The sequence below is a fragment of the Palaemon carinicauda genome, chromosome 9 (genome assembly GCF_036898095.1).
Source record: "Palaemon carinicauda isolate YSFRI2023 chromosome 9, ASM3689809v2, whole genome shotgun sequence".
Classification (NCBI taxonomy): domain Eukaryota; kingdom Metazoa; phylum Arthropoda; class Malacostraca; order Decapoda; family Palaemonidae; genus Palaemon; species Palaemon carinicauda.
In genome coordinates this window covers 120,529,790-120,546,388 of record NC_090733.1, presented here as the reverse complement: position 1 = coordinate 120,546,388, position 16,599 = coordinate 120,529,790, and the positions used below count along the sequence as shown (strand labels likewise).

The following is a 16,599-nucleotide window of genomic DNA, read 5'->3' as shown; positions in this document are numbered from 1 at the left end:
AGTCTAAGATGGAGTGTTAGCTACCCCTGGTAGGTAAAGTTACAGCTGCTAGGTTAGGTTAAGTTTGGAACCTCAAGTTAAGGGGTGCTCTTGTGTTTGTTTCCCTTTTAAAATGTTATTTCAGTCATAATTTGAAATTTAACACCTGGTTTGTTCCAACTAACTACTAAGGCTTCAATATATTTTGTATCGATTGGAAGTCTAAGGTTTGGATATACAGTAATGAGTAATATATTATGGAGTAAGAAATTTACAAATAGAAAGGGTATTCTGGAATCTTATGGTACAGTGATGCCTACAACGTAGCAGCTAAAAATTTTGCGTTCAACTATTGACTTGTGTACGGATTAATGACTAAACTTTATATAAGAGTAACGAGTACCCAAGTGTAATATGTATAAAGTTTTGAAGGGATGATGGTGTGAATGTTCTTGGAACATAATCTAGAAACTCAAGTGGTACGAATTTAGTTTATGATTGGATGGCATCAAACTAGAAGTCTGGTTATTGAAGTTGTTACTTACTTTCCTATCTCTTCCTTCACTAATCCACCTCCATCAATGTGTGGGAGTCAGCTTGGGGAACATTTGGGGGAGTTTCATAGAAATATACAATATTGATAAAATTTATTATTTCTTTATCCACTAAGTTCATAACATGCCTGTCCCCATTGACTAGCAATGTCAAGAGGCTAATAGTGTAGTTATGACATCTAGACTGAAAGACAAAGGAACAATGATTCATCCACGTTTAGGTAGTTGCTATCACCCTCCAGGTTGTCAATACTAATAAAGGGAAGCACTTAACAAGGAAAGAAAATTTTTATTTTAGGTTAGATGTCAACAATATGAACATCAATATACTTACGTCAGGTAAGTATAAAAGTGAGATTGTATTTAAGATTCTGTTTTACATACTCAAGTTTATTTTTCAGTTTACATATTTTTAAGGTTGTGTTTTTTCTTTAGGCCAGGTTCATTTTGGAGAAATGTGATGGACGTTTGGTTGTAGAAAACAAGAAGAAAAAGGATATGATTGAGGAATTACAACGGAAAGGCTATGACTCTGACCCTGTTAAAGCCTGGAAAAAGCAACAAGATAGAACCCAAGAGGTGAGTGAATAGTTAATTTCTTCAGGGTATTGGTTATTTTTGTTGAAAGTTATCACTTGTGGTACACAATGCAGATGGTAGCCAAGATTCTGTGCTGTTTCATTTTGCCCTAGTTGTGTAGATTTTAAACTTATTGAGTTTATCTTTTTCCAATTTTCATCACATTTAGGATTCCGTATTTATGACATTTAAAAAAAAGTTTGTGGGCAATCAGTGTTTATGTAATGTGACACCAGACTATAAAGGTATTTATATTAATCATAGAGTTTTCATAAGTGGAATGTTTCGAGAGCTGTTAACAAAACTCGGTGTGGCAGTATTTCTATTTACCGAGTTCCATTGCAAATAGACACATTCATTAGTGTCTTGTCTTAGTAAATCTTTTCCAGAATTATTCAGCACTTATCTTTAGGTATTCCTTACTTTCATGGTCTTGTAGCTAATTTTCTTCTGATAAAGTTGACGCAATTAATGATTACTGGATGAATATAGTAAAACCTGACTTGCAGTTACCAGTACTGTATCACTTCACATAACCTATGGTGTGTATAACACTTTGACAATGGTCTTTTTCTCTACCTATCAAAGGAAGATTTCATGTTGGGATTAACATAGGGGAGCATATTAAGACTAGAATTAAATAATGATGACAATTTTATAAATGTACTGGAAGAAACTAAGAGATCATCAAAATAGTAACTTGCCAAATAGAAACTCTGAAAACACAAATGTAGAATCCTTTTTTGTGGTCTTGTAATTTATTTTTTTTTTTTCATGATACACTACAGTCCAAATTCAATTAGCTTTCTTTTACTTTCATGAACGGTTGAACATCTAAAACAGTCCGCATCCAACGAATGGCCTTTGATGCCCCAGTGCTTGGCTTAAGGCCTAAATTTTATATTCAATTAATTGACCAACGAACACAGTGGGGACAGAAAGACCGTTTGTAGTGTAAATTGTTCATAAACCCCTAGAGTTACATTTTGACCTGGGGTATGCATAGCCTAACTCAATTTTAGAAGCTAACAAATAGTCCCCTTTCGTATAAAATCAATATCAGGTTATTACAAGTGATCTTTGACTTAATTTATTATCTTACATTACTGTATATAATATAAAGTATGTTATTATCAAAAGTTAAAGGTACAAATTGTCATACACACAAAATAGAAACTACTGTAGTGTTTTCACAATGTTTTAAATAAATGTACAGAAGGTTATTTTATAGTTTTGTTACCAAATTCTGTGCTGTAAACTTACTATATTTATCTACTTCATAAATGTTAGTTAATGTTAAATAAAATGCAGATTATTTTATTTGCTGTTGTTTAGCCCGAAGGTGGCGGCCCCTATTTTTATTGTATTGATTCATCCTCTCTCTCTCTCTCTTTTATGAAATGTAATATATTTTTGTATAATTTTACAATTGAAAATATGCAAAATTCATGTACCATAACAGAATATGTAAAAGCTTTCAAATGTGAAATTGTTCAGATTATTTTTACAAGATTGGTAATTAAAGTAATTTTATAAGAATGTTGAGCAAAATTTTATTTCTTGTATAAATGAATTATTAGTCTGATGAAATAAAAGTGATGTCACTAATAGTAATTCTCTTCCTTGTTTTATTAGGAGGAAGAAGCAGCTGAAGCAGGATCTGACTCAGACTCAGATGAATTTGCATCACAGGAAGAAGAACCATCAACTGGTCCTGATTATGACTACTTGCTTGGTATGGCCATGTGGAATCTCACCAAAGAAAAGAAAGATGATCTCTTGAAAAATAAAGACAAGAAAACTCAAGAGCTTGATATATTGAAACGCAAATCTCCCGAAAATCTTTGGGTTGCAGATTTAGATGAATTTATTACACAGGTTGGATGTTAGACTTTATTCTTGTTTTTTAGTGTCATGCTAGTAAGTAGCGAAATCATATGTTGGACAATTTAAGCCTATTGTTTGAATAACAAAGAATCTTATAGGTTGTAGTTCATCACTGTTGTTGGTTACACCTAATCCTCCAAAAGCTGATTGAAAATTGTTTGAATGATTTCTATTCCTTCAAGGAAAAATATATTTGGATATTGTATTTCCGAACATGTTACTACATTAGGAAATGTATGTAAGAAAACGATATATTTTGAGAAATAATGGGAGTTAATACTGGGGTTGACTAATTTGAAATATAATTTTAAATGCAAAATTTGGTAGTACATCTGGGAAATGATGTAATTTTATGGTATTTTGTGAATAAAAATTAAGGTTTACTTTATAGAGCTTTATAATACTAGATACAAATCTATATAAATAAATAAGAACTGCATGTTACCAAACTTTATTGAAGTTTTGATAGAAATTTTTTAGTTTAGCCTGTATTAGTCATGAAAATGTTGACATGACAGTAGCCTGTTTGGAATTTTAGGAAGATTTTTGCATGGAAGATAAGTTGAAATTTTCATAGCTTGATCACAAGGTATTTGAAAAATCATGCCAATAACACCAATTGAATTTACAATATATCGTCATTCAAATCTTAAACCTTCAATTATACTGATGTCATACTGATGTTTCATCTTTTTTCTTGTCGGACAATATTTTGGCAATAATACAGAAAATCACAAGTAATGTGTTTAAAGAAAGGTCATATGGGGATATTAGAAAAAAAATCAATGTACACTTGGTACAATGTGATTACATTATGGAAGTTACCCCCTGTATTATAGTCATATTGGAAAGAGGCCTCCTATAAACATTTGATGAATCCTCCTGCACTTGTCTATTTTTATAAGTACTGAAGTTATTACTTTGTGTGATAATATATCTAGCTTTCTATTGTCTATACAGTACAGACTGTTTACTTATGAGAATAAGATATTTATTGATACCTCAGGAATTAACATATTTTTTATGAGATGGATTTATTACATCTTTTGTAAAAGATATTAGAATAAGTTGTCTTTCTACTCAGATATCAAAGCTGAATGATAGTTTAGTTTACAATATTAAGCAAATAGAAAAACTAATGCTATAAGATTAAGGAGATGGATACTGTGATGACATTTGTTAGGTAATCCAGTCTGACCTTAATTATCTATAACATAAATGTGGTGCCATAGCCTAACATGTGTTTAGTAGCTAATTATGCGTATTATTTTCTTCAATATTACAGCTTGATGAGCTTGAGGAAAAAGAACGCCAAGATGAACAGCAAGGAAATGATGGAGGAAAGAAAGCTTCTGGGAAAGGAAGGGGTCCTAAGAAGGTAAATGGCATTTATTTTCAGTAATTTTGTCTGTGTTAGTGTTTAGTTCTCTACAACTTTATTTCATTCTTTATTACCACCAGGTGTTAATAGGAATATGGAATTTTGAAAAATAATTTGCTGCTTTGATAAAGTGAGGATTTTTAAAACCCATTAGTTTGAAGAATAAAATATGTGCCTTGGAGTAACTGGAGAGAAGGAAAGTACTGCGACAGTATGAGCCTCTTTCTTATCCGGTTTACCAGGAAAGTTCCTATTTACTCCTAATTTTGCAACAGCATAGCAAAATTTATATGATACTTAGTGCACTTTGTTTTTCATAGATGAAAGTGGAAACCATGCCTTCACCATTTGGAGAGAGAGTAATACCAAGGATTGATGCTGAATTGAAACGTAAAGCTGAGAAAGCAGCTCAAGCAAAAGAAAACAAAGGCAAAAGAGTAAGTATCTGTATTCAATATGAGACCTAGGAAGTTCGTTATTTATTCTATTATGTTGTGATATGTGTTTATTCTCATACGCTTGCAAAATGCAACTACTCCAACTGAAAGGGAGGAATACTTTAATTAGTCTTGAGGGAAACCAGCCCAAAAATATCGGTTCTATCTCATGAATGTAGACGTATGGTTGCTGAATCTCTTAATAGAGAATTGGCTTTGAAAATTTGTGCATGGTGTAAAGTACAGGACATGAAGTTAAACCCTAGCAAAACTCAAAGTATGATGCAAGTTGAGGACAGTGACTCCTCAACATCCAGATCTTTGTGCTTTGACTATGTCTCCGTTAGCTATATAAAACTTTAAATTCTAGGTGTGATTCTTGATTGCAAATTTTCTTTTGAGTGACAGATTCAGTTTATTTTTCCTCAATTTTAGATTCCGTTTATTTTTCTTAAATTGCACATAAATTTGGCTTATTGACAACTTGAGCAAACGGCATACCCTTGTCAGACATGATGAAACCAATTGACTTTAGTTGAAACAATCATTCACCTTATCAGAATTTAAGGAAATCTTACAATATGTCATCCCATACACATTAATATGAGACTGATTAGAAGCACTAAATTTAGCAAGTGGAGGGATTCATTGATCATTACGACCCATTCTCTTCTGCTTCACAATTTAGTTGTCTTATAGATCAACTAGGTTTACAGTATTGCAAAAGTTTTGTAGAAGGAACTTAAGTATTTAAAGAATTTGTGGCCATGTGTGAGGGTTTTGAAGCTGATGCACAGCATATTTTCAGAATCCTTATTGAAGGAAATGCTATTAAAATTAGATTGAAATTGGCGAGTTACGTTTGATCTTCCTTGGCTTTTCCCTTGAACTAACAGCAAGTTTCCTTTTGAGCTTAGAGCTGTTAACTACAACAAGATTGTAGGATTATCGTGTATCAGCAGCTTGGATAAAACTCCTCTAAATTTTGATATGCTATTAAAATCTGTAGTGGCCAAATCACCTAGACACATTCACATCGCCTCTAGTTGTCTATTCATTTCTCATGCCTGTTCTCATCCTTATTACGTCGTTCATAACCCTATCCAATCGAGATACACCAGACATACTCCTCAGACACTTCATCTCAATCACATTCAATTTGTGTTTCTGTCGGTTTTTCCCCACAACTCCAATCCATACAGCACAGTTGGTACAATCTTTTTCTCATACAATACTCTTTTTACATTAATCTCTAATCCTCTATTCATTACTACTCCCTTCACTGCCCCCACTCTTCATCCTTCATTTACTCTGATGTACATCTGCTTCCACTCCACCATTTGCTACACCAACAGAACCAAAGTACATAAACTGATCTACTTCCTCAAGTAACTCTTCGTTCAATATAACTTTCAAAATAACACCACCCACCCCTCTTGTGCACCTCATAACCTTACTCTAGCCCACATTAACTCGCAACTTCCTTCTCTCACACACCCTTCTAAACTCACTAATCGATGCAGCTTCTCCGAGTCTGCAATCAATGCTGTGTCATCCGTAAACAACAACCGATTCATATCCCACTCATGATCACTCATCTGTCAGTTTCAATCCTCGACCAAGTACTCCTGCATTCTCTTCTCTTACAGCTCCATCAACAAACAAACGGAAAAACTGGTGACGTCACATATCCCTGTCTCAGCCCCACTCTCACTGGAAACTGCTTGCTCCATTCCCATTCCTAACACATTTTACTGCTTCTGTATCAATTCTTCACTGCTTACAACCACCTTCCACTTATTTCATGTAACCTCATCATATCTGAATCAACTCTTATCATAAGCTTTCTCTACATCCATAAATGCAAAACATCTCCTTACCTTTTGCTAAATATTTCTCATATCTGCCTAACTAAAAATCTGATCCATACTTGCCCTACCTCTTCTAATAAATCATCATCTGTTTTATCCTTAATCCTATTTGTAACAATACCGTACATTTTTCCAACTCAACTCAACAAACCAATACCCTTTGAATTACAACACTCATGCACATCCCTTGCCTTTGTATTGGGGAACAATGCACACACACATGCACATCTCTTACCTTTGTATAGGGGAACAATGCACGCTCACACCCAGTCTACTGGCACCATTGACAACAAAATATATTTTAAACAATCACCAAGATATTGTTCATAAAGAAAACCAAAATAGGTGATGACTAGAAAATTAAAAAGAGCTTTAGACAAATAATTACATAAAATACAATGATTTGTTACCTTGCATAACCTACTGTATACTGTACTGTTGGGATTACTAATGTAAGGGGATGGGGACAAGTCGACAATAGTATCATGAAACAAGGAGAATGTGTTACCGGTTTAAGGCCTTTCTTTTAAGTATTCATTTTTTAAAATCAACTTGTGTTACTGCAATTATTTACACAAGTAGGTGGAAATAGAGAAACCAAAGCTTAAAGCAGAGACAGTAATGGATGCAATTTGAGTAAGAGGGTGCATACAATCACTTCTCTATTATGTTGCTTTTATAGGCTTGATGTATTTATTACATTATGAGTTAAAACAAAGGAGCTGGAACAAGGAAGAGTCAATCTGTCTTCAGAGTTATTTATTTTACATATTTAAGGGTCAAGTTATCGTCAGCTGTTTCATGTCATAAGTAGACCCAGACTAACAGATGAAATATAAAACCACTTGAAGGAAAAAGTCTTCCAATCCCATGCTTAGATATTTAACTCAAAATTCCAGGTATGTGCTGTATAAAATTATTTGTGAAATACCCTAAGGTAAAGGTTATAGCCTTTGATGAATTTTATGCATTATTTGCCAAAAAAATTATTCCAATTTTGATGAAATTTAATTTTCTTAAGTTGAACTTGCTTTAAAAAATCTCATAAGTGTAAATGATTTCAATTTCTTTATAACCCTAAAGGGAAACAATTTCTTGAAATGGAAGAGTTGATTAGTAGAGAGCATTCAGGTGGATATAGTATATTTAAGTACCTTTCTTACAAACATTTATGAATTGCTTGACCCTGGATGTATATTTCAGTGTTTCACCAACTGATTCAGGTAGGGTTGGGTGGAGGTTGACCCTGGCTTTAAAGGTAAATTGTCAAAAATCTATATTTCATGTCGCTTCCTATTTGTTATATATAAGATTACTTTTAAGAATGCTGAAATTAATTATAGATGTTTGCATGTATTATAAGAATTTATATTTTTGCATAAAAATTGGGCAAAATATAACAAATTTATGGAGAATAATACATAGATATATAATTTTGCCCTTCTGCCATGTCAACAAAATGATGCCAGATGTCAAACATTTGCACACCCAAATGTTAGTAATATTGGACTTTATTTAGCCCTCACAAGAATTTTTATGTAATCTTCATAATGTTATTAGGAATAAGACTATGAACCAAAACGTTCATGTGACAGTCAAGTTTAATTTACAGCATTAATTTTGGTTTTCATTGCCACATGGAACATTTCATATTCATTATGTTTCCTCATAATAAATACTTAGTATAATTATCTATATTTAGTGTAAATATCTAAACTTTCATTTGCAGGTAAAGAAAGAAAGTATTGATGCTGATGATTATGATGATCTTGTAACTGCAAATACTGGGAAGTCTCTTGCTTCAAGACTTGGTAATTCCCCAGACATGATTATAAAAGCTGCTAAAGCTAAAAAGGGAGATGGGTTAAAACAGACCAAATTGCCATTCAAACCAAAGGTATGTTTAGGTTTTTTTTAACACTGGAAATTATTATGTTGATATGAGTAAAATAATTTATTGGTACACTATATTTAAAGAACTTTAAAGTAAATTTCTATTGTACACTTAATTTTTTTTTTTAAATTAGTCACCCAAGAAAAAAGGCAAAAGCCCTTGGGATACTGACTCTGATGATGAACCTGATGATATAAGCGATATGGATGATGAAGTGGAAGTACAGCCCAGAGAACGAGCAGCGGGACGGCGAGCTGCAGGTATAAGTTTGTTTTTCCCTTGAATACTACAGATCAGAAATTGAAGATAATAAGGGTTTAGACAAGGAAGACTGTTTATAACAATTTTTTTTTTTTTTTTCAATTTAAGAGTTGTAAGGAAAAAGAATTATGGGGGATTTAGACTACCTTGGATATTTTCTCCATACACCATAGTAAGGGAATGCAAAATGTGTTAACGTATTATTAAGTCTATCTTTTTTCTTTTTTGTTATGATTGTTAATTACAATATGTAGTCATTGTCTTCAGAATTTGATATTTCTTTGAATTATTGTTTACTCCATTTACAGCTTCAAAGGTCAATTTTAAATTTGGAGATGATGAGGACGATTCTTCTGATGGCGAGCTTTCTCTTCATGATAATGATGGAATTGAAGAGCCAGATATAGTCCAACAGCAGCTTTCTTTTGCTGAAGAATCAGTCAAGTGAGTCTTTTAGTTTTCATTGTCTCTTGATGAGGAAAAAATCACCAATTGTTTCTAATTTGATGTTGGCTGCCTCCCAGAATTTGGAGAAGTGCCATGATAGATAGATGGATGCAAATTTTGAGAGTAAGAGTAGTGCAGGGTTTTTAACTGGTATAAGTATACAGTACTACAGTATATTTACTTTTAAATGTGAGTTTTAGTATAATTTTTATAAATAATGGTCAAGTTCTTTATCTTATAATAACTAAAAAGTATATTATTTTTTTATTTTATACAATTATTTATTCATGTGGTTACAAACTTGAGTCATTTAAATGGGTCACACTTTAGTTCCGTTTTCAACTACCAGACAAAAGAAAATGGACTCTGTTGCAACATGGTTGGTTACCATGGCAACCTCACTGCAGTCACCATGTGCAACTCCTGATAGGTGTCACTCATCTTTGGGTTGCCGTTAAGAGATCTCCACTTAAAGTGCTAAGTGTCTTTTCCTTATCATCACCACTGGGTGTGCTTTTCATTTTCTGTGCTACGCTTGTGCTTAACAATGGATAATGCTGTGGCAAACAATATTCTGTGGAATTTCCATATTTGGCCGTCCCCCCAGTGCGAGAGATTTTTATCTCGATGCAAGTAATGAGGTAAGAGAGATCGTTCTCCTTCCTCATCTTCTTCCAGTAATGTTGATAAGTGTATGATTTGGTCTGCATTTAAAGAAATCCTCCTTTGTGCTCCTTCATATCTTGAGGCTCCAGTTACGGAGGATTAGGGCCATAATGATAACTTATTGATGATCATAATTATCATCTAATATTGATTTTGTGTCTAGTGATCGTGAGTCGATGCTTTTGACAGATCCCTCGCCTACGGCCACTGTGCTCCCTGAGCTGGATCCAGCCCCAGTATCCTTGGTCCCTGATTATTCAGAAATGTATAGATCTTCCTGTCTCCCTCGAGTGTATCGAGTGGTTAATTTTATCCTGGGTTGACTTTTTGCTTTTGGAGATATCTCCCTTCAAGGCATCAAATGTCCCCTGTTCTTGTATGTGGACCCTCTAGAATTAAGACTGTCATTACCTTATTCCAGTATATTGAGGTTGGTCGGACTGCTTCGGCTGTGTCCACAACCGCAACTTTGGTCAGACCAAGTTGCTCTGAACCTATTTTGTCTTCTAAACAAACTCCTTGGTAGTCGCTAGTAACTACATATCCGTGTATGTTGTCCATACCTGACTCAGTACGGGCATTTTCTTAGGCAAACAAGCCTGTACGTGCCGCTGTGACCACACATAATGACGTACGTCACTAAATGCACTACTGTACCCATATTTTATTACGTACTCGAACGCACTGCCATTTCAATGTGTAACGATACTCTTCTGCAGGATGGCTTTTAGCCTATGTCATTTGATAATGCACGTATATTAATGGAACCCCTCATGGTCATGTTCCATTGTCGGCTTCAACTCTATATCAGATAGCTTTGGCTTACAATCCTCAACAACATTTGTTTATATGAATGACAAACCTATCACCTTACCACAATGTACTCAAAAGTACCTGCCCTAATGTCCATATTGATTAAAATTTTGTATTGATTCTTCGATACAACATATTTTATTTTTTCATGTGAACCTTCTTATCAGGCCCTAAGGGTGCCAGAATCGTTTCAACCCTTTTTTCTCTCTCTCCGAGTGACACTTGCATATGAAACATGATATCACAGTAATTAGATGCCACAGACATAGTCCTTAAAGGAGGCACCCTAAGTGGCCTGCTTGAGAGAAATCCTTTGCCTCACACAGATTGAGTTCTGGAAGAGAACTGTGACATAACCTCACAAACTTCTATAGGTAGAAACTCTTATACTAGAAGTGAACCTGACTTCTCTTCTCTCCATTCACTGAATGTTGTTAGAGAGAAGAAGGTCATTCGAAGAAACATTAAATTTTGTCTTGTTTAGGTAGAACCACTATTCATAATGGGGATATTATCATAGTGACTTTGGAAAAACCTCCCCGCAAGTAAGGGCACCAACTCAGCTGATGTAGCCCCTATGTAGGTTCCGATATCTGGTTAGGAAGCATCACTTTTCCTGAAGGTCCTGAGTCTAATCTGTCATTTGGGCATCCTAAATGAGCCCTCTCAAGTGCAAATTGCTAATAAGCGGTGCATTATAGACGCATTATTCCTTCAGTCTGAAGGCTGAAACATAGGTTTGCAGTATTGCTCTCTAATCAGACTGGAGATTATTATTAGTATTTGCTAAGCTACAACCTTAGTTGGAAATGCAGGATGCTATAAGCCCAGGGGCTCCAACAGGGAAAATAGCTCGGTGAGGAAAGGAAACAGAAAAATAAAATATTTTAAGAAGAGCAACAACATTAAAATATATATCTCCTATATAAACTATGAAAACTTTAACGAAACAAGAAGAGAAATAAGATCGAATAGTGTGCCCGAGTGCACCCTCAAGCAAGAGAACTCTAACCCAAGACAGTGGAAGACCATGGTACAGAGGCTATGGCACTACCCAAGATTAGAGAACAATGGTTTGATTTTGGAGTGTCCTCCAAGAAGAGCTGTTTACCATAGCTAACGAGTCTCTTCTACCCTTACCCGAGAGGAAAGTAGCCACTGAATAATTACAGTGCAGTAAAAAGGAATTGTTAGGTGTTTGAGGACAGGAGAATATGTAAAGAATAGGCCAGACTATTCGGTGTGTGTGTATAGGGAAAGGGAAAATGGACCGTAACCAGAGAACTACTGTGGCCAGTCAAGACCCCATAACACACTAGCGGTAGTATCTCAACGGGTGGCTGGTGCCTTGGCCAACCTACTACTTTAAAAGATATGCTAGACTTATTTAACACTCGTCTCAGCCTTGGTGAACATGCTTAAAAGAGGCAGGTCTTCTAAGTGACCTTCACTTCAGGAGATTTTATGTTCACTCTAATACATATGTCTTTGATGCTTGATCTTTATCTCTGTCTCAGACTGCCTCAACCACCCTACAAGTCTTTGACCTGAATAGAGTGAAGCCTATCGGCAACTGCGCATGGCACCCAGCAGTGGGATTGCTATGGTAATCTACCATGGTGCAACAGAGCCCTTTTTCTTTTATTGTCTGGTCATGGAAATCCGAACTAGAAGTGTAACCCGTTTGAAGGGTTCAGGTTTGTATAGCTGGGAAATGTATGCATTGTTTTTAAAATTTATAGTTTTAAAGGGAAAATTAATAGTGTAAGGATTTTGTGGAGGAAATTGGATACGTAATGGTTAAGGAGTTTCATTTAATTTTTTCAGTGAACAAAAGGAAATTGTTGTTAGTGACAGTGACTCAGAGCTTGGTGCTCCACCAGCAAAGCCTATCAGCAAACCAGCCGTTGCAGGTATGAAACATTTCTTTTCATAAAAGAATAGCATAGCAGAAGTATACTGTAGATGGTAAACATTTAACTCCTTCACTACGAGGCAGTAGTTTCCCCCTCAACAGCTGCATACGAGATTTGTCGCCATTGGATATACATGTACACTTGATATGATAACCTTCAATTCTTTGTTTATTTATTTTACTGCTGAATACAGAATAAATTTGTCAACTTTGAGTAAAAAATTTCCTATTCTGAAGTGATAAAGAATAATTTTTCAGAAATTTGTTCTGTTTTATCATTTTGCTCTAATAGTAAAGCACAGTCTTTTATTCATTGTGAAGTGATTATGTAATAATTCCACGATAGATAACCGTTGAATGACATGAAACAGCTAATCAATGATTGGCCTTATATTTTACTGAATTGTAAAGAAATATCTGTTCATTTCCTTTGACACAAGAAACCCTGACATAATCATGAATAAAGACTAGAATTGCAAGTGGTGGTGGGGTGAGATGCTAGGGTAGCTACATCTCTAAGCTGGGGGTTATCGGGGAGTGATATCTCACGGTTGGAATATTGCCATTGGCTAAAGAGTGATAAAAACACTAAAATAGCCCTTAACAATCAGCAATAAAGGCTAGAATCCCAAAGTCAATGTTGGTTGGCTGAAGAAAGGAGGGGAAGAGCTTTGGTAGGATAAACAAATAATTTTACCTAATATATGGTTTATATTTCTAAATTACATATTTGATACATCATATACCATTGTACCTGGCGTGTTTTGATGTTCAGCGAAAGCCATCGTAGCGAAGGGGTTAATTAACTGATTATATTAGATAATGAGTTGAACATTATTTTGTTTAGTATATAGTGTCTTATATTTACAAAGTTATTTTATTTGTTGGCAAACGATGAATATCAGAGACTAGTTAGTAAATGGTAAGTTGCAACTTATGAGTCAAACTTGCTATAAGGGTAAATACTTCATACTGCATGATTGTGTATTAGGATAAAGTCTTCAGTGCATCTGTGGCTGTGTACTGTAAGCATAATTTTAGGTCTTTGCCACATTCTTTTGGTCACTATTTAATCTCACTATTTAGACTTCTACTCTCCCTCTGATCCATCTTGCTGTGTCCATCTTGCTGTCAAACTTCTTGCCTTTAAGTTCATGGTGAATCTCGGTAAACCCCCCTTCCTCTTGGTGGATGAATGATGTTTTGCCTCAACTTAGACTTCCTGGCCTGCATGCATAGCCTAAATTGTATATTTAACTTCAACTGTATCTGAAGGGATATTGTCTTTTCCTTAATAAAACTCCAAAGTATAATTGTTATGCCCATTCCAGTTGAAGCTGACCGTTGAGAGGCGGCCTTTATCAAAATACTTAGTGGAGGATTCCTTTTTCGATCACTTAACTTTACAAGTCTGAAAACAAGCACACCTGAAGTTTAGCTGAAGTAAACACCTTGGGGTTAGATTTGGTTTTAAGTTCTTACAAGCATTATTTGTATATAGTTTATATCGTTCTATGTATTAATGGATAAAGTAAATACTGCTGTATAGACATTAGCATTATATGTAGCATCTTTTTATACACTTATCTTTTGAAGGAAAACAAAAACTTCTTTATTCATCTATTTTTCAGCAATACATAAATAAATTCTTAGTAAAAAATCATAATCATTGGCTGTATGGTAAATTGTTGTCAAAGGAGTCGAGATCAATGACAAATGAGTCAAGAAATTTATGTATTGCAATATCCTTCTTTGCATTTTCATGTTGCAAAATCTCGGCATGTCTTACAGCTTTTCTCCAATCTTTTCTTATTCTATCCAGTGATTTCTGCAGTAGTACCTTCAAGTCTCTCATAATTCATAATGGAATTATTTTTCCTTGTTATATAGTTTTTCACTAGGCCCCATATAAATTCAATAGGATTGTATTGGCAGTAATACGGGAGTAGACGAATCACTTTATGCCGGTACGGTACTCTGCTGCAATCTTGTTAGTGACATTATTTTGTCTGTTCCATATGTGTTTTTCACCATTTGTAACGGTTCTCTTTTTAGCAATTGTTCTTTTGGATTCTCCCTATTTCTGATATGCCATTCTGTCAGGCATGGGTACAAGTACTGGTACTGGACCTTAACCCTTTTACCCCCAGGCTATTTGGAAATTTCCAACCCTTAACCCCCAGGGGGTTATTTTTTTCCCAGCACATTTTGCTGTATATTTTTTTTTAAATTGCTCTAATAGCCTTAATTTTTGTCATAGAGAGGTCAGGTGGGTCTCATTCTCTTGGAAAATGCCTGAAATTCCTCAAAAAATTATAAAAAAAATATGAAAAAAAAAAAAATTTATTGCATTTTTTTTGCAAGGACGTACCAGTACGTCCATGGGGGTAAAGGGATGGTTTTTGTGAAACGTACCAGTACGTCCTTTGGGGGTAAAAGGGTTAAGTACAAAATTATGAGCACTTGTACTTGGCCAAAAAGTATTTGAAAATTCAAGTACTTTTTTAAGTATAGTACGTTGCATACTTAGTAGGCTCTATTACATAACAAATCAGATTGTGCTACTTGTTGGAATTCACAGTTAAAGAGTACCACATCTATTCTGAGATTACCAGAAGAAAAGCTGAATAGTATGGATGGTACACCAAAGTTTTACGCTGACCAAAACATTCTTAATGACATGCTGGAAAATTTTGAGCCAATTGAAAAGACCACCGACTGTGCCCAAAGACAGAATTGTTTCCTCTAGCCTAGTCATTCTATATGTGCGAGGGCTCAAGTTTCACTTAGAGAAAATACAATTTTAAGTATAACAATGGTTTTGTATTTGGATTAAAGAGGTCATTACAAAAATGCCTCCAGCTATATGAAGAATGGAAAATATATCAAATGGCAACCATTCTAGATCCAAGATTTAAATTAGATTGGTGTTCTGAAGAAGAGGAAAAGGGGAATCTCAAGTCTTGTGTCATAACTGAAGCTCCGTTTATGTCCAAAGATACGACAGCTCATGCAAGCATGGATCCTGTCACAGACCATACAGAAGATACACCAGGACCTAGTTCAACTGAACCAAAAAGAAACTGTAGTTTTATGGCTAACCCAATTTGACAATCAACAGATGTAACAGATTCAGGAGTCTATTAATACTGTATTGAATTTCAAAGATATTTGAGTTAGCCATACATTTCATAAGAGAGAAATTTGCTAGTATACTTTAAAGACCACAGAGAAACATTTTCGATTTGCAAAGATGACACAAAAGCACTTATCAGTCCCTGTTTCTTCTGTTTCAGTATTAAGGATTTTCAGTATTGCAGGAAAAGTTTTCTACCCAGATAGCTGTCGTCTTCCTGACTAGAATTTTGAGTCTTATGTTAAATGCAATGATAAAGAAACGGTACTAATCATACATACATACATATACCAAGGCACTTCCCCCAATTTTGGGGGTTAGCCGACATCAACAAATGAAACAAAAACAAAAAGGGGACCTCTACTCTCTACGTTCCTCCACCCTAACAAGGGACTCAACCGAGTTCAGATGGTACTGCTAGGGTGCCACAGCCCACCCTCCCACATTATCCACCACAGATGAAGCTTCATAATGCTGAATCCCCTACTGCTGCTACCTCCGCGGTCATCTAAGGCATCGGAGGCAGCAGCATGGCCTACCGGAACTGCGTCACAATCGCTCGCCATTCATTCCTATTTCTAGCACGCTCTCTTGCTTCTCTCACATCTATCCTCCTATCACCCAGAGCTTCCTTCACTCCATCCATCCACCCAAACCTTGGCCTTCCTCTTGTACTTCTCCCATCAACTCTTGCATTCATCACCTTCTTTAGCAGACAGCCATTTTCCATTCTCTCAACATGACCAGTCCACCTCAACACATTCATATCTACTTTAGCT

The 16,599-nt window shown here is 35.2% G+C and overlaps 1 protein-coding gene across 3 annotated transcripts in view; it reads left to right on the top strand.

Moving 5' to 3' along the window:
* Positions 1-16,599, top strand: part of Top2 (topoisomerase 2) — an 88,377-nt gene that overhangs the window by 59,150 nt on the left and 12,628 nt on the right. For all 3 annotated transcript variants that reach the window (XM_068380353.1, XM_068380354.1, XM_068380352.1), the window contains exons 17-24: positions 969-1,112; positions 2,748-2,990; positions 4,285-4,377; positions 4,701-4,817; positions 8,418-8,585; positions 8,716-8,842; positions 9,152-9,287; positions 12,597-12,682. In XM_068380353.1, the coding sequence (XP_068236454.1) occupies positions 969-1,112; positions 2,748-2,990; positions 4,285-4,377; positions 4,701-4,817; positions 8,418-8,585; positions 8,716-8,842; positions 9,152-9,287; positions 12,597-12,682 (1,114 nt within the window). The remainder of the gene's footprint in view (positions 1-968; positions 1,113-2,747; positions 2,991-4,284; positions 4,378-4,700; positions 4,818-8,417; positions 8,586-8,715; positions 8,843-9,151; positions 9,288-12,596; positions 12,683-16,599) is intronic.